General features: G+C 37.3%; 1 protein-coding gene across 1 annotated transcript in view; it reads left to right on the top strand.

Moving 5' to 3' along the window:
* The window catches only part of il6r (interleukin 6 receptor), a 65,862-nt gene extending 42,981 nt beyond the window's left edge, over positions 1–22,881 (top strand). Inside the window, exons 3-10 of the mRNA XM_028794028.2 lie at positions 87–210; positions 1,182–1,354; positions 1,719–1,879; positions 7,764–7,905; positions 10,740–10,786; positions 11,768–11,804; positions 19,084–19,192; positions 20,133–22,881. Of these exons, the coding sequence (XP_028649861.2) occupies positions 87–210; positions 1,182–1,354; positions 1,719–1,879; positions 7,764–7,905; positions 10,740–10,786; positions 11,768–11,804; positions 19,084–19,192; positions 20,133–20,394 (1,055 nt within the window). The 3' untranslated portion in view covers positions 20,395–22,881. The remainder of the gene's footprint in view (positions 1–86; positions 211–1,181; positions 1,355–1,718; positions 1,880–7,763; positions 7,906–10,739; positions 10,787–11,767; positions 11,805–19,083; positions 19,193–20,132) is intronic.
* Positions 22,882–23,804: the final 923 nt, after the last annotated feature.

Here is a 23,804-nt window from a genome sequence, read left to right as displayed (position 1 = left end):
GCAGATTCAGTCCTGGAGGGCTACAATGGCCCTTGTATTTGTTATGTAGTTTTCTTTGTATTTTTATTTTGTTTGTTTTTTTTTAGTGATTCCAAGCACGGTCAGCATGACATGTTATCAGAAGGTACCCAATAACAATATCAGATGTGAGTGGATATCTCAGAACAAGATTACTCCATTGCCGAAATGCTGGTTAAGTGTTAAGAAAGGGTAGGTTTCTAATGTTCTTAAAACTGAGCAAGCAAATAAATGGCTAAAGTCAGTTGACAGTGTTTTCAATAGCAAATTGTTTTCCATTTCCTTTATTCAAATATGATATTGAGTCATAGTGCTGTTCCAACAATTTTTGTGTTATGTTGTTTTGAGCATCAGTTTGTATTATTTTTTTTCTGTTGAGGTATGTTTAATATAGGTGTTTAAAGATGTGGTTAAAGTGTCATAAAACTGAAAATTTAAATATGTATACAGTATATATTTGATATATTGGTCCGAATGGACAATTCTTCCAGAAATATTAAAAATATCCCACAGCCTCATTTAAATTATAACATATTAGTAAATTTTGCTAACAAACATTAATTGATCGGAATCCAATGTACTGATTAACACTATTAATTTAGAATTATTTACTTAATATGTAATTTACAAGTTTCTTAGACTCTGCTTACAGGTCTGGGCATAAAGTGTAAGGTTTAAGGTCCAGTGTAAATGCTAAACAAAAAAGTAAGACATGATGACAGAGGGGTTCAGGCCACAAGCCAGGAAGTGACAGTTATATGCGAGTGTATGTGCGTGCATTTGTGAGCTTATTGAACGGAAAGTTGTAAATCCACAGAAAGGAAAGGAAGAAGTTACACTTTGAGTGAAAAAGATTGTCATTACTTGGTTGTTCCTAAACTTCATGATGCACATATTATCATCTAGAATCTCTAAAAATAATACTTAGTTACTTTTCCCTGGAATAATAATAATGCATTATGTGAAACATGTACAAATTAGTGGATATTAATAGCATCAAAAAAAAAAAATCACATTCAAATAGTTCATTATGGAAGAAATAACCCTGATTTGAAAACTGCTGCTGTGCATTGTATTCGGCAAATGAAATAAATTGATTTGAAATTATTAAAACTGGTTTGGTTTTACTCTTTAACATTTAATGTACAGTGTCTTTCCCATAGGATGATTGGAAACATTACCCGGTACAACTGCAGTTACTCCACCGCTAAGCAGAAATGCTTTTGTATCCTGCCCCACATAGAGGGCGACCATGATTTTTACATGGTCAGCCTCTGTGTTTCCAATAGTGTGGGCTCCACCTCTGACCAGTTCTCCTTTCATGCTGACAAGATAGGTGAGTCTGACAGCAATATAATGCACTATCCTTAATTCATTTTAGCAGGATGCTGATCTAAAAACATTATGGAGCTTTTCCACTGAATTTCATATTTTTCACTCATATCTATAAACCAGTGAGTTTTTCATTTCGTCCATAGGTGACTGCACTTCTATCAGAGATGCTGCTGTATTCCTTTTCATTTTTAAATGAGAGTGCATACCTTTTGACTAAACATTATTTACTAAAGCATGTATCTGCTAATCTGTACTTAAGATAGAGTGTTAGATACACATTTTCAGCTGTGATAATAAAATATCTCTCCAAGAAAAACAAGAAGGTGGTTTTAGTTTATTTTGTGGTGTATTCCTCTCCTCACCAGTCAAGCCAGATCCACCAATCAATGTGTCTGTTCAAGGAGTGAACAAAAACACCCGGCATCTTTATATTCAGTGGTCAAAACCTACAAGCTGGAAGACGGTATTCTATCAGTTGATTTACGAAGTTCGCTATAAAACCAAGATCCAGTACTCGTTTATAGAGGTAAGTGATAGACTTGGATTATCTTAGCAAACAGTGACATTACATCTGTGAAAGTAGAACTTACGATATATCCGGATAAAAAAATAAATACATTTTCAGCAGTGTTTATGTGTTAATATGAATATAATAACCCATGACAAAAAAGTGGTTGAAATTAATGTGTTTTATTTTAAAAAGAATTGGAACTAAAAGCAAATACAAAACAATGTCTTCTGCAGTGCAATTTACTGACAAGACTATTTCCTGTTCTGTCACATTATTTACAGAACTCAGATTTATTTATGTTTAAAGGACCCTGTGAACTAACACAACAATCAATGTGATTGATATTTAAACCATAAGTAAAATAATAAAACTGAAATGAAAGAAAGTGATACTTTAAAAAAACCATTTCATTTCTTAAATACAAAATTTTGGCTTATGCATTAAAACAATATTTTTATTAACAGAGTCTTTGTTTTTCTGGAAGGGTGCTGTGGCAAATTAAAATCCCCACCTTGTTTTACAGTTTTTGCTGTCATTTTGCTGTAGAGAAGAGTTGTTATTTTTAAAATCATAGACAATACAAACTGACTTTACCCTCATTCAGATGGCATAATGTTGGATACCTTTCAAACATATTTTTAAATTTTAATTTCAGTTAGTATATTGCCTTCACTTTTAAAATGTCTATTGGTGTATGTTGAAGAAATTTGATTAAGTATTTCATTTTGGAGATTTTGGTCTTCTATCTCTTTTAAATCCTTTTATTGGATTAGCAACACAGGGCTCGCAAAATCAATAACTGATGTCCCTGGACTATTAACTTTTCCAATCGTGCTACCAAACTGTAACACCGCACTGCCCGACGTGCTACCTGAAGTTATACTCCAAATGAAATGAAATTCCCAACTTTATTCGCTTTCTCTGCTCTCATGACTTGCTATTTGAAAAAAAAAAAAAAAACCAATCATGAAACAAACATGTTTTTAACTCTTTAATCCTGATGATTTGTCTGCTGAGACATGTAAGAATTGTACAGTACTTGTAAATTTTCAGAAGCAAGAGTAACTTTCAGAAGCGCAAGCATAAGTGACACATGTGAAATGTAACTTTGACTTAAATTATTACGAGTTATTTTTGACAGCGATTTTACTCCATAGTGCTTCCCCTCCTTCTGACCAACATGGAGATAGGGTATTTCCGTTCCTGCACCTTCCACACTCCACTCTTTTCCACGGGACCTCCCCTCTCACTGAGATGTTTCATTTGCATATCGCACTACAGAAGTGGAGACTAATGCACAGAAGCCAAGGGACAAGGATGATGAAACTGTGCCCTCAACGTCAAGTGGCACTTTCTCATCTGTGATTTCAGTTGAGATTTTAGATTCAGATCCGACAGACTGATTTATGTTTAATTCATCATACTAGCCAACCCGCGGCGTAACATACGCCGCATAATTATGTATTGATGGGTGAACACTTGCTGAACGACACAGTTGTCCAAATGGGGTGGGTTTGTGGATACCACTGTGAGTGAATGAAAAGATGGACCTCTGGAGAGAGCAACATACAATTGTCTGTGACTGAAAGTGGGATCGTCTCGCGCACCTGTGTGCGTGTGTGTGTCGCTCGCTCGCTGCACGTGTTCCTGCAGGCATACCAGTAAGTGAATGAAAAGATGGAACTCTAGAGAGAGCAACATACAACTGTCCATGACTGAAAACTGGTTTTGGCAGATACATGCACATCTTTTTGAAAGTTTGGCCCTGTGCCTTATCAATTGACATCGCAAAGGCAAATCTAACAGGAAATTGTCTTCGTGTTAAAGTAAAAGGCAAATTATCCGCGACAAACTGTTTTAAACGCAGCATACCAACCCGCGGCGTATACTACGCCGCATAATCACGCGCTTTTTTTAATGTTTTTTAAGCAGAGGGAAAAAATGAACATTTGCAAAATCCGTAACGCCGCTTTCAGTAAGTACAATGCACACGCGTTTAATTTGTCAGCCACTTTTTGCCAGCCGTCTTTTCTGGTTTGGGCTTGTTTTGCAGTGTTACTGCTTGTGCATATTAAATCTTGAAATCCTTCGAGTAACTAATTAACTAACCCACCCACCCAGCTTTTGAGAAAAAAATGTGTCCGTTCTTTCATCATTTTGTTGCAGCCTATCAAAGACTTGCTGATCATGTTTTCTAGACTCAATATACAGTGGAACCTCGGTTCACGACCATAATTCATTCCAAACCTCTGGTCGTAAACCGATTTGGTCGTGAACCGAAGCAATTTCCCCCATAGGATTGTATGTAAATACAATTAATCCATTCCAGACCGTACGAACTGTATGTAAATATATTTTTTTAAAGATTTTTAAGCACAAATATAGTTAATTATTACACCATAGAATGCACAGTGTAATAGTAAAAACATTGAATAACACTGACACAAACACCCACCCACCCTCCCTCTCTCAGCAGCACGGCGAGCCTCCCCAGCCCCCCCCTCTCTCTCTCTCAGCAGCACGTGAGCCTCCCCAGCCCCCCCCACTCTCTCTCCGTCAGCAGCACCCGAGCCTCCCCAGCCCCCCCCCCAGTCTGTCTCTCAGCAGCACGCAAGCATCCCCAGCCCCCCCCCCCTCTCTCTCTCTCTCTCTCAGTAGCACAGCGAGCCTCCCCAGCCCCCCCCCCTCTCTCTCTCAGTAGCACGGAGCCTCCCCCAGCCCCCCCCCCCCCTCTCTCTCTCTCTCTCTCTTAGCAGCACGCGAGCCCCCTCCCCCTCTGTCTCTCAGAAGCACGGGAGCCCTCTCTCTCTCTGTAACATTGCAGCAGTTGTATAAACACTTTTTTTTAAAATGAGTTTTAAGCACAGGGGGAAAAAAAGGAACATTTTAACAAATCCGAACTTTATTTAAAAGCCAACCAAGATAGTAACATTGCAGGAGTTCACCATTTTTAATCAGGCGACTGACAGTAGTGGAGTCAGGCACAGAGAAGGTCAGCTGCTGAGAAAGCGTCTCGACTGTTGCAGGGCGGTGAAGCAGGTGAGACGCTAATGAAAAAGAGGCACAGGGCTTATTGTTTTTTAAAGACTGCTTCCTTCATTGTGTTTTAACCTCAGTTTTAAAGGATTGCGTGGCTCTCTCAGTCGCGCTGCCTGTGTGTGTCCCTCTGTTTACCTGTCGCGCTGCCTGTGTGTGCGTGGCTCTCTCTCTTGGGCTGCCTGTATGTGCCTCTGTCTCTCTCTGGCGCTGCATCTGTGTGAACCAAGGTTCCACTGAGGTTGACTAATGAAAAGTCAACGTGGCTCAGAGGTCCATGTGTACTGTTGCACAGACGAACATAAATGACGCCGTTTTTTCTGAGGCACGCGTCCGAGGTGGTGTGCGTGGCTCTGCGAGTTGTCGTCGTATCCAATGGTCATAGAGTTGGTGGGCATGGCTCCTTCCTACTTGTCGGCGGCTTAGTGAATCCACGCCCCTTCCTGCGTACTTTCAAGGGTGTCTTGTTTTGGTGTGCGTGCTTTCATGGGTGTCTTCCCCTTCTGGCGGCGACTTTGTGAATTATATATATAGATTGTTCGTACAAGTTTTTCAATTCAGTTAGATTCCAATGCATATTTGTGTTAATTGATGTTGATGATTGTTACTTGATCTTGAATATTTTTGTATGATTGTTGCTATTTGTGTTGTGTTGTGTTTTTGACTATATCTAAGTTTCTACATTAAGAAATTGTCTTTTTTTTCTTAAATTTTTTTTGGGCTACCAAAATTTGAAGAGTACCTGCCTGAATGGCTACCAGGGATTTTGAAATTTTGCAAGCCCTGGCAGTAGTAGATCATCTCAATGGGCAAACTGTAGTCTGGAATCAATTTAATTGACCATTGGCAGTTATTGAAAGGATGACAATATATATTTTTAAAATTTGGGTGAAGTATATCTTCAAATAAATATTACTGTTTATGCAGTTTACCCAAGTTTGCTATAAAGACATCTAAAAACTAACCAAACAAAGCACTGAAAAGTCAGAGAACAAACCTATTAAACATGAGAAGGTTGCTCTTACTTGCCCTTTTAATATGCTGCAATAAAATTAGCAATGTCAAAATATATCACACATGAATTTGCAGAAAACAATCTAAGATTTCTCTAATGCTCGCTGTTAAGAAGTTTGTAGTTTGTATAGCCAACACAGGCTTATTTTGTAGAATTTGGAACAAATTAGTTAAATATGTCTCAGTAGGATCAGTTCAAAGATGTACCATTAGGTTGACTGGGGTCTCTGAATGGGGCTGTAGCTGCTATATGACTCCACCCTGAAAGGATGAGATTCCTATCCAATATGCGCTGATGTCATGCATATTCTGCTGTTAAGATGGGGTCTTGATTTGTATGACCCTGCACTCTAGAAATCTAGTTAGGAAAACATCGTAAGAAGTTCAAAGATATACAATGGAAGTTTGAAAGTTTTTGCTCATTAAACAGCAGTCTTGGTTGTGACAGGTGAGCAAATTATTTAGAGCAGCGGTCCTCAACTCAGTAGCTGCAGATTTTCATTCTAACATTTTTCTTAATTAGTGACCTATTTTGCTGCTAATTCACTTCTTTTTGAATTAATTGTATTTGACTTGCTCTTGAGGACTCAGAATCCTTCATTGTTTCTTTTTCCTTAATTAGTAACCAAACAGTAATGAGATACAAAATGAGCCAAAACATGATCAGCAAACTGTGTAAATTGTATAATATCCGAAAACTAAGAAAGATGAAGGTCTGAGGAATTTTGATCTGCTCAGGTCCCCAAAACATTTTATCAGTCCTCTTAGAAAAGAGAAAATCAACAATTTTGGAAATGTATGAAATTGCACAATGAGGAGCAGCAACAACCCATGGAATTAAAGAATTTGTTTAATTAACAACAAGTATCAGTGCCCAATTAAGCAACTGGTTGGAGTTTGAGTCCCTGACTTAGTTGGTCTTATGTTGGCTCACTCACCTCACATTTAATTTCTTTTTGGGTAGCCATTTAAGGAAAGAATTTAAATAATTCAGAGGAAAAATGTAGAAATTCAGGGAAACAAATCTTTAAAAAACAAGCCAGTTAAAATGAAATGAAAGGAGTTAATTACCAGCAAAAACTAGTCACCAATTAAGAAAATGGTTAGAATGAAAACCTACAGCTACTGGAGCAACTTCAGGATCAGATTTGGGGACCCCTGAACTAGAGCATAGCAGTCATTTTTTCATAATTGTAAATATCTAGTAGAATAGTTTGAAATTATACAGGTAATTTTATTTAACTTTTCATCTGGTTGTAGAGAAAAGCCAAGCAAAATGACACCTTTTATTGGCTAACTAAAAAGATTACAATATGCAAGCTTTCGAGGCAACTCAGGCCCCTTCTTCAGGCAAGATGTAATACAGAAACTGAAGTTTCCTATGTTTATATACACACTCTAGGACAAGAAACAACATTGGTAAATATTTAAATGAGAAATTTTAAATGTAAAAAATTAATAGATTCATTCAGGCTAGGGTTAATTTAACAAGAGAGAAAAGAACAATGTATTGTCAAGATCTCTGGATAAGATAACTGTCCAACAAAGTCTTTTGAAGTTTGTAATGAGTTTTTTCAAAACAATGTCGGTCTGTAGACAGGTTGTCTGTCATTCTGAGAGATGTAAACAATCCTCATATCTGGCCATAAAACTCTTGTCTTTATTCAATCCATGTTGTAAACTATTACATTTTAGCATGAGTTTAACTTCCCATTCTTCATCTGGTTGTAAAAATTTTTTGAAAGACCATGAGTTTGCCTCCCTAGTTTTTCAAGTCTGTTAGATTTGAAGACTGTGTGATATTGAAATGGGCTATACAACAGACTATTTTGTTTTCCTTGTATTACAGCACTCGCACATCAAAGAGAGATCTTTAATGGTCCGCGATGCTTTACCTGGGTTTACTTATATGGTACAAGTGAGAGCACGAGATGAGTTCAATGGCAATTGGAGTGAATGGAGTCAGGAGGTATATGGAACCACCTGGACAGGTAAGCACCTCTAAAATGGAATAATGTGGCTGCACACTTTGCATCTCTTAATTGAATTAACCAATAGCAGCTGAATAGCTATACACAAGTATAAGTATGATTTTGTCTTAATTAAAATGAAGACTTGATCTTAGGCGGCACGGTGACGCAGTGGGTAGCGCTGCTGCCTCACAGTTGGGAGACCTGGGGTCCTGGGTTCGCTTACCGGGTCCTCCCTGCGTGGAGTTTGCATGTTCTCCCCGTGTCTGCGTGGGTTTCCTCCAGGCGCTCCGGTTTCCTCCCACAGTCCAAAGACATGCTGGTTAGGTAGATTGGCGATTCTAAATTGGCCCTAGTGTGTGCTTGGTGTGTGGGTGTGTTTGTGTGTGTCCTGCGGTGGGTTGGCACCCTGTCCGGAATTGGTTCCTGCCTTGTGCCCTGTGTTGGCTGGGATTGGCTCCAGCAGACCCCCGTGACCCTGTGTTCGGATTCAGCGGGTTGGAAAATGGATGGATGGATGGACTTGATCTTATTAGATTAAATTGTGTACGTTTCGAATGAATCTTTTTACTATTTATTCAAGGTGGTTGGAGACTCATGAAGAGATATATGAAAGCAGGAGTCATAAAGCTGAATATGTGTTTGCTGAGAGTTGTGCAGTGGAGTTTTGAAACAAGTTACCAGCATCAGATAATCCAGGTTGCCTAAAACGTTTCTGTGGTAAAATAGTGTAGACAGGTGTTGCAACTAGCAGTATTTTGAAGAAGGTTTCATATTCTTCAGAAAATTCATTGTAAATGAGCCAGCTGTTCGATAAGTATTCTGACTATTGCATTCTGAACCTCTCATAACCTGTTGATACTTTTTTTAATGTTCCTCCTTGATGAAGTATCGCAGTACCCAACTTTGAAGTGATGAAAGAATGACAAAGGAATATAAAAGATGATAGAAATGAGAAAGATGAGAAATGAGGCTTTGAATTCAGCAGTGATGTGAGATTATAAAATTGTCCTACTGTCAAGTACAACTCCAAGAATGGCTGTAGAGGATGATTCTGTACCTTAGCAAAAACTGAGGTTTAGTGAGAAGGACACAGAGTTCTTTGAATTATCCGGATGATTCTACAGTTAGAAGTTCTGTTTTTTTAGTGTTGAATCTGAATAAATTTGTGGGCCTTCAAAATTGCTGTCAGATTTTCCATAGCAAATATTTGTGTGGGGGTAATTTCCAAATTCAAGCACAGGACTAACACATAAAGTCATGAGAGTTCATCAGATAACTCAGTGGCAGAATGTAAACATGTAGACAGTACAAAATCTGGAAGGATACCACAATATTGAGGCTGAAAGGAACTTGATTCAACTGACCACATTTGGATTCAGGGAGTAAATGAAAATGCTGTACTTTTTATTGAAAGCAGCACTACTGGAGGTGTAAATACAAACTGGAGAACCAATGGTGTGTACAGAAGCCAATATTACATTAGTAATATTGTCTGTTTATTGTGAATCATTGTCCAGAAGGTTTTATACAGGTTTAAAAAATGGATTTTCGCTTAACTTGAATCTGGGCATATTTCTGAGAAATCTATATCTATATTAAGAGAAGATGTATTTATTTGACAGTGTTATATACAAATAAAAAGTTACTTTATTAATGGCCCAAAAGGGTGAATCACCAGGCAGTTGTCCACACATGTAAGAAGATAAAACATATGTATGTGCATAACAATACTATTCATGCTGTAATTTACAGTATTTTGCTGCTGTACTAATTTGATAGTAGAGTAACAGGAACCTCCTGAAATATTAACAAGCCAAATTTTAAAAGCAGGGAAATATATTTAAGCAAATGTAAAAACTACAGATCAGTAATGGTTTACCAATTGCATATACTGACTCAGCCTAAAGGTTTTGTTCCTTGGAGACACTCTGTATATATCGTGATGAAGCCATTGCTGGGAAGTCATCTCAGGTTTTTGCATAGCAGTGAACTTAACGACATATCTTACGGAAAGGTCAACTGATTATGTCCCCTGTTTAACAGTACCACAAGTTATGAAATGAATCATCGTTTCTGCTTGTCATAGAACATGCTCATGTTGGGGGGCTGATAAATGAAAACAATAAGCATGCCAGAATGAGTTTCACCATATATGAGCCCACCAGTGGGGAATCCCCACGAATGGATTAAAAACAGCAAAGGAAGAACTTGTGTTTCGTATGTAAAAAGAAAGATAAACTAGGGGCTTTTCATTTGCTGGAGATGACAAATATTTTAATAAATGGAGAAAATATTAATTGTAACACTGATATTACTGCATCTCACTGAAGGTTTATTGTGTTTTGGTAGTAGCCAATGAGTAGCTTGACAAAGCCAGCATTGTATTGTACCTTAGCAAACAGGGATCTGCACAATACGTTTATTACATCATATTTGCTACCTGTTTTTGGGTTATGTACTCACAGAAAATATAATTGCAGCTACTGTAGTGTCATCCGGGCAAATTCTAACGGCATTTTGTAGGCCATCAACACAGATATCTGCATGAAACTGAGCTGTTATTGGTGTTCATGTCATATTTGTTGGATGTCTGCTGTTCCACAGAATACACATTGAGGTAAACAGTAAATGTTTGTGAAGCTGGAAGTACTCTAAAATAGGGATGTCTAAAATCTAAATGTTTAGTATGCATTAATGAGCTGAATATATGAGCAAAGTGTTATTTGCAAACCCAGAAATATATAAAGTAAATCTATATAATAAAATTCAAGTGGAAAAGAACTTGCACAATAAATTATTTTGTAGCTTGATCATAAAGCATCTCACTAGACTTTAGCCATTTTTCATTTCAGATCCAAAGATCCTGGTTAAGACTCCCCTTCCAAGCACAGAATACAAGGTACAGTAGACTGAAAGCTTACTATATAAGCTATAAAGGTTAGTTATGTACACATTAATTAATTAAGAAACAGATTTTTCAACTATATATACTAGATATTTTGGATACTTTAATTGCATAATGTTTTATGTCAGGAAATTAGAAATGTTTCTCCGATTAAAACAGTAGAATTCTTTTAACTATGCAAAAGTCTTAGAGGCCAGTCAGAAAAAGGAAATGTCTTTCCAGTTAACTGAGAGTATTTTATTATCCTGGGTGTCTGGAACAGCTTCTCAGGCAGAATTACATCCATTACAAATATTGCAGACTAACTAATCTTTTGTCTGTCCCTTCTACAAAGACCCCTTAATTTCTTGTGCTGGGGCCAACTACCAGAGCCTCCAGAGTGTGTCCTGTCCAACATACTTCCCCTCCTGTAGGAGAGCAGAAAATACAACTAGATTTCTGAACACTGTTTTTGTTGACAGAGAGAAGATGATAGACAAATTAATGAATTGTACTGTTGCAAGATTTTTAGTTACTTATTTATGTCTTTGAATTATGGAAAAAGATTATCCACTTTGGCAACCCCTAATGGGAGCAGCCAAAAGAAGAAGATTTATGTCTTTAAATATTTGGTCTAGGACAACATTATATGGCTAAACATATTTCCTTAAACACTGTTTAACTTCATAAAAATTCACACCAATAAAATTGTAAGTTTAGTACACATAATATTTTAAGATTACACAGGATTGATATTTCAGTATATTGAATTTACCACAACGTGTTTGCTGTAACACTACTATAATGTATAGTATGGTTTTTTTCCATGCGTTTGTTTTATTATTATTATTTTTTTAATCCAGAGGCTAATATTTAATTCACCTTATTTCTTTTTGTTTTTTGCACTGCCACTCGTTACTTTTATTTATCTTTGTTTTATATATACTGACATTATCAGATACCAGTAATGAAAACCATTTTGTCTCCTTTAATCAGATGGATGGCTCTGGGATGGACGAACCTTCTGATAATGGTAGGTATGGGTGCTGTATCCTATCCTAGCAACAGGCAGAAGTCAGAGGCACCCCTGGATTGGGTGCTAATCTATTTTAGTGAAGGCTCATTCACTCATTTATAATTAGAGGGCCAATTTGTGCACCTTTGATATGGGGGAGGAAGCCCTAAAACAGGGGTACTTAACTCTCGTCCTGGAGAGCCGCATTGGCTTCAGGCGTTCATTTCAACCAGTTTCATAATTACGAGCCAGGCCTATAATGAAAGTTGGTATTTAATTATATGGCTCATTAGTGCTTTCATTGTTCCAAGACAAAACTTGCTCATATTGTAGATATGTAGATTTTCCTGAGAACAGTATCCATATGTTTTGTCATCTGTAACAGATTTGTATATCTTGGTCCTTCCCTTCCCTCGCATTTATTTCAAAAATTGTATTAACACAGCTTCAAGATGCACGTTCACAGGTTTAAATGGAAGCACATTAGCTGGAGAGCTGGGGATTCCTTTGTCATTTGCACCTCATTATTAACCAATGGCTGGTTAAGAAAATGGCCAGTGATTAAAACCTTAATGCAGCTGTTTAAAACTAAAACACCATGTAACGGTTCTGAAACGTAACAAAAGAGTTAACTAAATCTAAACCCAAAAAACATTGCTTTAGTAGTAAATATATGGGTTATAATTAAAAAGTTCATTAAAACAAAATCCTGCAGACTTCTGTCCTAGAAATACAGACCCAAATAGGCACTAGAGAATGTGCAAACTCTACACAGGCAGTGACGAGTCCACATTTGGCTCCCAGCATTCTGAAAATTTGATGCAGCAGTTCTAACCTTCTTGAGTTGCATAGCTTTTTATTTGATCTTGTGATACAGACTTGCCACTTAAACTAATGGGGAAGGACTAACAGAACTAGATTTGACTGGATTAAAATAATGCAGTCTTCTTTAAAGTGTCCCTGTGGGCTAGGGAAACGTCTGCCATCTATACTGCACTGATTATTGTCACCAAAAAGGTGACCTAAGCTGTGTGACAGCAGTGCCTATCATTGCAACACTGTGCCTTTGTGAGATCAAAGAAGAAAGAACACAGTCAGAGACACGCTATTGTATATTTCATCTTAACAAAGCGGAAATGCCAAAGTCATAGTTAAAAGTCAGAAAAATTATTTAGGTCTTTTAAAGGCAGAAAATTTAAAGTGACGTGTTATGACTGAGATGCATGACTTGTTCTAGTTTTTTGAAGTTGTGCTGAAGGCTCTTTAAACTGTGTGCTGATGCTTTGCACTTTTTCATCTATCAAAGATAGAAACATCTTGTAAATAGTAATAAATCTTTCATTATTATTATTATGTAATAGAGTCTCCTCTGTTGTTCAGGTTCCTTAAAGGTTTGTTCTCACTCTTACCGTGTGGCTAATTATTATGCATGTATAAAGAACACGCCCCCTTCTCTTATATTGACGTGGAACTCGACAATCGACTAGTACATTAAGCTACAAGCACAGATAACTTGTCCTGCAGAGCCTGTAATGCAGATGATCAGTATTATATACCCATCAATGTTGGCTGTTACAGCTCCAGAGGATGTCGTACTGGCTTCACAAAGCATTATGGGGCGCTGGTATTAAAAAAAATTCTGCTAAACTGGTAAAATTATCAGTAAATAACCAGGGCGAACATGAACGCAGCAAATTTACTGCAAATAACACTTTTCCGAAATTCAATTCATGAAGGGATCAAATGTATTGATTTTGAGGACACTCTTAGAGAAATTATTCTGTTTATCTACAGTTAATGACAAAAATAATTTGTTTTTCTAATACATTTTAATTTTTATTGTCCAAATCTTTCTTTAGGGATTTATGTGATTCTGTGGTGTTCTGCTAACTTATTGTTATTTGCTTATTTACTGTACTTGTTTGTTTAACTTCTATTTTAACCATTTGTATGCACTAAAACAGCAAAGGCTATAGCAGTTTCTTTTGGGACAGCACATCTCTAGTTTAGAGGTTTATAGAATGAATACTTTAGACTTTTTAATATTGTAGCACCTTCATTTCCTATAATTTCTTGTCATCTGAAAAACTAAGCAGGGAATGTAAAAAGAGTTGGGGTACCAGCTGGTGACCCTGTTTAATGAAAAATGGGATGAAAAAGGGCAAAGAAAAATGCATGCATGAGTGTGAACAATTGGCATAAAGCCAGTGAAAGTGGCCGATCTTTCCATTTTATCCATTGGTCAAGTGAATGCCAGTTTTTGTTGGCCTTAATGTTTTTATATCACTGACCTTGAAGGGATGGGGCTTCACAACAAAAATGGAAGCTGGGTCATTCATTGTCCAGCTAAGGAGCATCTCAACTGTGGATGGAAAAGGAGATGGTATTAGCAAGAATGGCCCTGCTCTACTCGGGGTGGTACAGTTTACATTTTTTTAAGTCTTGAAGATGCTCCCAAAGAATTGTGTGCTTGACACACTTCAGCCTGAATTTCTCTGTAGTCATTGGCAGATTACTGTTCTCTTTAACTGTAAAAATCTTAAATTAATTTAGTTTTTCCTCTAATCAGTACAATTTAATTCTCCCTTTATTAAACGTCACCTCCTTCCTTTTCTGTTTTTGCTAACATAGTTAAATATTCGTGGCTTCACTAGTCTAGAATTAATGTCTCATTTTAATCAGTTCATGAATTTATTATTTTGTAAAGTAATTTCTTCCAAGATGATTTTTTTGGATTTTGACACCATATTAAAGTATGTTTGATTTTTCTGCACAATGACCAAGCTATTTGCTTTTACTTTCGGACCATTTACTATAGGTAAAGGAAGTTTGTTAAATACCAAATAAAGAAAAACTCTGTAAAATTCTTTCAGCTTCCATTTTTTTGAAAAGCTTAGTGTTGCCTTAACCCATATTCATAGTCCAGTACACCTGCCGGCAGATATGATATGATGTTTGGATACGAGTCGTCTTTTAGGGATAGCAATTAAATGGAATTCCATCCCAAGAACTGCTTCACCACAAGACACAAGGAAAAGTTAGCTATTTAAAATATCAGCAACTAAATATGAGCACATGAGAAGTGATTTAGCAGTATAATGGAAAATTAGAGAGCCCTGTATATTACTTGCTAAGGGCACATGCAAACTGAATGATTGCACATAAGGTGATATACATATATTTAGTTAGCATTACATACATCAAAAATTGAAAAAAAAAGAAAAAGATATATAATATAATGGTAATGTTGCTTTCTCATTTCAGGCCATGTAGTGATTTTTTTTTTTACAACTAGAGGAAATCTGTAAGGAGTTAAAGGACTTGCCTTGATCAGTTTCCTCCTTGCTTGAATGAGGTTCTTAACTGCAGATGAGAAATCAAAACATAATCTACAGTTATTTACTTTCTCTTGTAGGTCTGTCTGTACTTTCTTTATTTCAGTAAGTTCTCCCCTTCCCAAATATTCATCTAATCATCCAGTTATTCCAGTTCAGGGATAGTGCCTATCCCATCAGTATTGCATGCAAGATGAAAGACATCGCTGGATCACAGGACACAACTGTACACACATCACACTCCCTCAGTAGAGGTTTCCATTAATCTAACACACACAGATCTTGGGATGGTAGAAGAAAACCCGAGAACCTTAAAAAAAATATCACATATACACTCATGAAGAACATACAAATTCCAAACAAGAGTGAACTACCCAAATATACCCTGTCAAGGTCACTTGTTTCAGTGTAATTTAATTTTGTCACTATACATTTAGACATGCTTAGTTTCCTAATCTTATAAGATTTTTTGTATTTGTTTTGTTAGCTTAGTGAATAAGAATTCATCTAATTTTTATTGAAAAAATGGATATATTAAAATGTTTAGTAGGAGTAAGCAGGCGATATTAAACATTCCTTATGAGTTCATTAAAAACTAATGAATTTATGCCTACAACATGGGACTAAGTCTATTTTACTGAGCTAAAAACAATTTGCATTTGTATCTGCCTTTTTCTTGCCGAACATATTACTAAGCATTCAATCTGGATTTTGTGAGGTGCTGGTTAGGCAAATGAGTTATTATGGGTGACATGTGATTGATTATGGATGTGTGAGTGTACCTACCAGTGTTCCCATTCTGCTGAGTGCCAAGTGCTGAGGCAGAGACAATCTTTGGTGCCTTGTGCTTCTGTAACAAAACAAGTGAGTGAGCAAATTGAAAAAATAGGTTAGAGACTTAGTCATCGTGTGGTGGATGCAGCAATGCACTGTACTGAGCCCATGATCCCAACCTCTCTGTGTGTCTCTCTTTCTCCCTCATATTATTGTATTTGTGACTTTTCTTTTTATGTATCTTCTGAGTAAGTCTATATTTTATTGAGCTTCCATTTTTGTTTATTTCTTTCAACATATTTGTATGTGGAAGAATAAATAATTTTCAAATCAAAGTAGGAGAAATTCTTCATTCCGGATTCATGTACAGTATTCTCATCATTTACTGTGTTTAAAATGTATTGTTCCAGAATTATGTTGCAATAGACATTCTTCAAAAAGTAATTGTGGCATGTAGGGACATTCCTGTACCTCAGCAATTTAAGCTGCTTATTCCTCTTCATTGAAGGAGAGCTGGTTGTAGGCTGGTGTGCGGTATAGCGGGTCCACGTATCAGGAAAAAGTGGCTATTTTAATAAATTGAAAATCAATTGGCCGGCCCCCTCCAAGGGGAAGGGGATGGGGCGCTCATGCAACTGCGGGGAGTCGGTGGAGTAATTGGGGCGAGATGCAATTGCACATGAAAGTGTGTTCTTTCTCAATTGCTTTATTGGCTTCCTGCGGTACGTGATTGAGATGCTGAACCCACAAAGCCTTAAGAATAAGATGGCATGAGAATTGGAGGAAAGGAAACCGACTGATGGAAAAGGAAAGAAAAAAGATTGAGAGAAAACAAAAGGAGGTTAAAAGATGGAGGGAGGGAAGGCAGGAAGTGGAGATCCAATGCAAGTGAGTTGAAGGAAGGTGGAGAAGGCAGACAGTCGTGAGGACGTCCCTCTGAGCAATTGAATGGTGCTCAGGGACTAATGGCCACTCCAGCTGAGTAACCTGGGTAGCTGGAATGGCCACAATGCTGCTCAGTGGTAGTGACTGCCAGAGAGGCAGTGAGGCTGCAGGGGAAGGAGAGGCTCTGAGAGGCGTTCTGCGGGTAGTGCCAAGGACCACAGAGATGCAAGTCTGGCAGCGGGAGTCGGAGGCACAATGGGGTGCCCTGCCTGAAGCCAGAGAGCTAGAATGTTCAGAGCTTAGGAGTAGCGCTAGAGGTGGGTTGAGCTGCTGGGTAGCTGCCTTGTTGGCTGCAAGGACTTGCTCTGGGTTAAGTCAAGGAGATGGCCAGGGTTTAAAGGATTGCACTGGGGCTCAGGGTTTTTAAAGTCAGCTTCCTGTGTTTTAACATCATTTTTAAAGGAATATTTATTTTCATTTTAATCTCCACAGAAAAACCTTTTTATGGAGTATTTATTTATTTATTTATTTATTGACTATTTTACACAGCACTTTTTGGATACTTTTTTTTGTTGGATTGTTTTAATAAAAGCAGTTTTACACTCTCTCATACTTAGTGTGCGTTTGTCCTCATCTGCTGGCTTCTCCTTCAGAAACATTATCGGTGGTGGCGGGTTCAAGAGGCTCCCGGTGGCACCCTGTAGCGTGTAGCCGACCCGCACCATCACATGGTGAAGCTGGAACAAACCTCTTCCAATATGTTTTGGAGTTAAGGCAGGTTGTACTAAAAGAATAAAAAAAATTAGAACTTAGTTACACTCTGAAAAATTAGTGATTAAAGAATTAGTGTTTAGTGAAAAATGGGCGGCACGGTGGCGCAGTGGTAGCGCTGTTGCCTCGCAGTTAGGAGACCTGGGTTCGCTTCCCGGGTCCACCCTGCGTGGAGTTTGCATGTTCTCCCCGTGTCTGCGTGGGTTTCCTCCGGGCGCTCCGGTTTCCTCCCACAGTCCAAAGACATGCAGGTTAGGTGGATTGGTGATTCTAAATTGGCCCTAGTGTGTGCTTGGTGTGTGGGTGTGTTTGTGTGTGTCCTGCGGTGGGTTGGCACCCTGCCCGGGATTGGTTCCCTGCCTTGTGCCCTGTGTTGGCTGGGATTGGCTCCAGCAGACCCCCGTGACCCTGTGTTCGGATTCAGCGGGTTGGAAAATGGATGGATGGATGGATGTTTAGTGAAAAGCTAAAATATTGTGTTTCATCTTTCACCTATATAATTTGAGTATGTGCTATACATGCATGTCACCATCTGTGGTCTGAATCTACTTTTTGCTATTGAGGGTCATAGGTGTATTTTGGGAGCACTAGACACAAGGCAGGAAGGAACTCTGCACTGGATGGCTGCAAGACAATCATTGAGTGTCTTAGAGTTACCAGTTGGTCTAACATATTTGTATTTGGGAAAATAGTGTAATAAGCAGTTTTAAAAAAAATGGATAAACAAAATATAGAAGTTAAGGAAATTAGTCGTATTTTCTGAATTCTGTGCTTTTAAAAGTGAGATTCTTCAGAGATTTATGGAGTTGTTACTCTTTTTAATCTGTATTAAAGATCTATATAGCAAAGTATCTTTTCAAGCTTGGTCCATTTGTAGATGACACTAAAGTAGGTGGTTTGAAAAGTACAAAATGATCAGAGATGGGAGACAGATTTGCTTCTGTAATTTCCACTCAAAATCTTTGAATGCAGGGAAGTTAATACATGGGTCTGTTCCCCATGAAGCATCTCATCTCATTTTCTGAAACTGCTCTTACGGGGTGGGTTGTGGTGGCAGCAGGCTAAGCATCCTGTATAATTGCTATTTAAACACTTACTTATAACGAATGAATCTCTCATGGCACATATCGACCACTGCACTGCACCTGACCCCCAGACTTCACCTTTCTGTAAGCTAGCTAGCATACAAGCTCTGTGCAGTTTTATAAGACAAATTGTGACCAACTTACATAGTTCTATTAATTTTATTTTATGTTGACTATAGGTGCTTTTAATTTGTTATTATTCTTTGACTGTCATCCTTCACTTAGACCACTTTATTCCTATCAGTAACACAAAGATTTCTAGATATACAGATCTCTCCATCATGATGCATTGATAATCTTAGCAAATGAGATTTTGATATACATTCACATAAAATGCTCATCTTTTGTAATGTTTTATTAAGTACTGAAAAGGTTTCCTGTCACTTTATGAAACTATTTAGCAGAATTTTAATGTAAAATTATTTAATTTCTTTATTTGTTTCACAGTGCAGGCTTCAGTTGATACCTACGCCACACCATCCTCTTCAATAAGCCTTTGGATAGTTGCCGGTAGTCTTCTAGCAACTTTAATTACCTTCTTCCTCTTTTTAGCCAGGTATGTGGAGACCTTAATTTCTGTGTTAACTTGTTTGGATTCAAGTTGTTTACCTGCCTACGGAAAGACAACTGAAACATGTGGAGCCATGGAATCAATGGATAGAAAGATTCTGTCATCATATTAGGAAGCCCAGTGCAAAATCCACTGTAGATTGTCCAGGAGGGAGTGGGTAGACAGTTGGCCGAGCTATCGAGGACTGTAACTGTGTGTCACTGTATCTATGACTTTGTGTTATAACTGACCAAGGATCCCTCAGAGGCTTATTTACTCCAGGGATGCTGCTAACTGGAGTTGTTTTTTGTCAACTGGTCATTGTTTAACAATAATGTTAATGGACAGATATTGTTAGATACGTTTTATATTAATCAGTTTGGAACTACTCTATTTTCCTGTCTGTTTAAACAAATCTGCTATTCATATGTACTCATCATGCAATTAACAATTGGTGAAGTTTATAATTGCATGTATGTGAACTTGTTAAAGTGCTGTGAACTTGCATTCCGTGAAGAGAGCTTTACAAAATTAAACAGAATTCAATCAAATTTATTTGAATCGGTCCATGTACCTGGTTTACCAAATAAAATCTACTGTTATTGGTAACTTCTTTTCTCAAAGGACCGTACAAACTTGAAGATTCAAATCACTGCAAATTGATATTAGATTACAAGTTAAACATTACTATTGCAGTAGTATAATTGTCTATTTGTGTTGAATTTCAATGCTGTTGTTGTTTAGACTGTTTTAGTATCTTATGTTTTATTTTTAGTCAAATTATGAAATGTGCATAGTTTTCTAAAAGAGAAAATATGTCACACTTGGAGTTTATTGTTAAAGCTTTGTTAAAGATGTTAGATTTCTTATGAGTAACACTGAATTTCATGTGTCTTTTACAGATCTAATCATTTATTCAATATGTGTACCAATCTTATTTTTGCAGGTTCAACAAGAAGTTGCGGGCAAAGCTGCTAAAGCTGATTGGCTCCTCGGCCTCAACACTGAATCCCACAATCAGAGTAATAACAGTAGACAAAGCCGAGTATAGAGAGATCGCGGTGGAATCTCCTCCCACGTCCCCAGTGGACACACAGCCTGCTGAGGATGCTGCTCTCAAAGTAGAAGAGGCCCTGGACAGCTCTATTACAGAGTCTCCTGGCCCCATTCATGTCATGAATATGGGCTACTTCCTAGTACCCCGATGATCAGAGCAACAATTTCAGCTATATGTTCAGTTTCATCAATTTCATAGACATTACTGCAGCCTCTTGAAAATGCAGGGAAGAAATCTCTGATGTTTTGGACAACAATAAGTACTGTATGGACGCATTACAGTTTTTGGTTTTGAGTTTACAGAAGGTTTTTGGTTTATTCTTTCTGGAAGTGTGTAAGATGTCCAGGATTATACTTCATGGTGTCCTCACAAAACCTTTTATCATCCTAGGTGTGTCCTGAAACTGTCACGAAGATTATGTTTTGAAAAGCTAATACAGTTTTCTCTGATAGTAAAGCATGTCTGTACTTGATGCCTGAGCAGAAATTTCAGTTGCACATTAATCTTGTAACTGAAAAACAGCTGCTGCCTATTTGTTTCAACTAAAGACACCTGGAACGATTGTGAGTGTGGTCATGCAGACAATAAAACAATGAAACTTTCCATTATATACTATCTGAAGATAGAAATAAGAAAAAGAGAATTGAAACTGTATTTCACCATAAACAAAAAAGTCCAGAAAAACAAAACTATGCACAAACAAACAGACTGTTGGGTACTTGGTTTAATCAGATATCAAAAACCAAAACAGCTCCACCATAACATGGAGAAAACCTATTGAGGAGGCTGGGTAAATATTTGAAAAACAGCAGCATTCAGTGTCAAGTATAATGAATCACCTGAAGCTACACCGGATATGAACTTCCAGGAATGTGAGCCCTGTTAAGTGTACTTATAAAGATTCCTATGCTGTGACTAAAACAATGTACAAAAGTGACCAGGAAGAAATTAGGCTGTTTGGTAGTTTTCAAGCCTTATATATTATTGGCTTCACCAACAGTAATTTAAAATGAGCTAATGAGCTTACATAACTAGGATGGGATGGCACCATGCCATAGTGCTGCTGTCTCACAGTGGCCAGCTTTAACAGTGTGTAAGTCAGTGTCGAGTTTTCATGGTCTCCTACTGTCTGTGGGGGTTTTCTTAGCTTCCTTACACATTAATTGGTTATTCTAAATTGTTTGGGTGTGTGTGAGTATGCTCTGCATTGGAGAATTCATCCCATCCAAGGTTGGTTCTTGGATTGCAGATGATTCTACAGGGATAGACTTTGGTTTTCCAAAACCATAAAAGAGAATTAAAAACTTTGTACTAAGTTACATACCTGCCTCCATATTACAGCAGGCGCAAGTAGTGTGTTATAAGTGCAGCTCAACCAGGAATTTAGAGCATATGTGCAAAACATGACCATACGTATATACAGTATATCTGTTGCTAAGCGTACATTGTATTTGTACAGTATATGTTAAAACATATCATGTACTGTACATGCTGCTGTTTAACTTGTTTACTAACTGATGGATTTTACCAAGGGAATAAAGTATATCATCCAGAAGTGTACTTTTATCTTTCCTGTTATTCAGGCTCATGACCGTAAAGTGATTTTCTGTAATGATGGCAATTTTGCTTGGACCTTAAGAGTCATTAACAGTACATGCATATCTTATGTTTCTGCTTTTCTTTAAAGGTGTTTCTGTCCACTCAATAGGTGGTCATTTGCGAAGACAATTCTTTATAATTGACCTTGCTTTTCTGGATGCACTACATAGAACAGATCTGGCCTTAGTATTGCCCTTTGCACATGTGGCATTTTTTATGTTTCAGGATTCTTCGCACTGTTTCTGGAAACTTTTTCCAACTATAGTATGTTGTTGATCATCTGGATCACTGGTCATGAGAGCTGCCTGCTGCACTAGACAAAGTCAGTCAAGCACCTTGGCACTGTGAAGGCAAACCTGTAGGTGATTGTTTCATTCTTAAACTGCCTTGCCCAGATTATTGAATTTTTTTAATGTGTAATTTTTTTGCTTTTTAAAGGTTCTTTTTTTTTATCAGTATCGCTGCTTATTAAATCGATATATGTTTTAATTGGTGAGTTTTTGCCAGACTAGAGAATTAAACATGAAATACAGAAGAAAGTAGTATTATTTGAAGTATGAATATATTATATATTTTAAATTAGGTTTTCTAGCTGAGATGGTCTGAAAGCAGGTCTTTCCAGTGACCAAATGTGCTTTTTGACATACTGGAAATAAATACAGTAGTTTTATATTTCATTGCCAACTGACCAGCTTAACACATCCTCGCCAGGAGCACAATGACTAATTCTCAGAAAGAAATCTTACATGAGTTTAATCATGTTGATTTCTAGGATACAGAAGCCAATCATCAGGAATTTATTAACTCAAGAAATCATGGGGTGTTTACAGGATAAAGTGGAACACGAGCCTACATGGGGATGTGTAGAGCTCAGGTCTTGTTTGCAGAAAATTAGTCGTAGATATAAGGAAGAAAAACATATTTTTGTATGCTTCTAAATTAAATTAAGAAATACATTGTAATTATATGATTATATATTTTACCATCTTGAGTTTGAGTTTGTATATGTTGTTTGTTCAACAAATAATAAAGCCAGTAAAAAACCTGAGTATAAATGTGTTAAATGTCTATTGTGGATTTCAATAACACAATTTAATCCAAATGAGCATATTATTATTTTATTTAAAATTGCCTGATAAGGCACCATTGAACATTATACAAAGCTGAATAAAAAATGAAAGCAAGCACAATAAAATGCAAGACAAAAGAAACAATAAAAGTGACAAAAATGAAAATAATTGCATAAATGAAACAGGAAAGACAACAGTAAACAGACAGAATGCTTGTCTAAAAAGGTAAGCTTTGAGATTTTCCTCAAAAGAAGTTAAAATTGTAGATACACTTACAGTAAGAGGTGGGTCTTTGGACCAGTAACACTGAACACTGCATCTTTCATGGAGTGAAGACAGCAAATTTTACGGAATGTATAATTGATTTAGTCTGCAAAGATAAGTAGGAATGAGGCCATAAAGGGACTTAAACATGAGTAAAACAATCCATTGTAGTAGTATTGTCTACTACTGCTTGCTATGGGAAACATTCTGGCAAATGAATACAGTACTGTACATGTTGTAATCCCCATAGCCTGTGGAATGAAACACCAAACAGAGGAGTATTACAATATTCCAAGTAAGATGTAACAAAAGCATGGATGAGAGTCTCGATAGTGGGTTATATCAGAAAAGAATGCAGCCTGGAAATGTTCTTTAAATGCGAAAAGGCTGTGTTACTGATGTCCATCATTTTGGATTCAAGAACGAGTGAAATCTATGATAGTACTGTGATTGCTCACTTATCATTTTTATCTTCCACTCTACCTCATCACACCTATTTTCAGTAAATTTCTAAATTCTGTTGTGGAAAATGGGCTGCTGCTTCACAACAGCAGAGCTCAGGATTTAATCCTAGCTCTGTTTCTGTATGAATATTCTCCTCTTGTCTTTGCAGTTATTTCTTTACTTA

The sequence above is a fragment of the Erpetoichthys calabaricus genome, chromosome 2 (assembly GCF_900747795.2).
Source record: "Erpetoichthys calabaricus chromosome 2, fErpCal1.3, whole genome shotgun sequence".
NCBI lineage: Eukaryota > Metazoa > Chordata > Cladistia > Polypteriformes > Polypteridae > Erpetoichthys > Erpetoichthys calabaricus.
The sequence above is the reverse complement of the archived record's forward strand: the minus strand, read 5'-3'. Positions and strand labels throughout refer to the sequence as shown.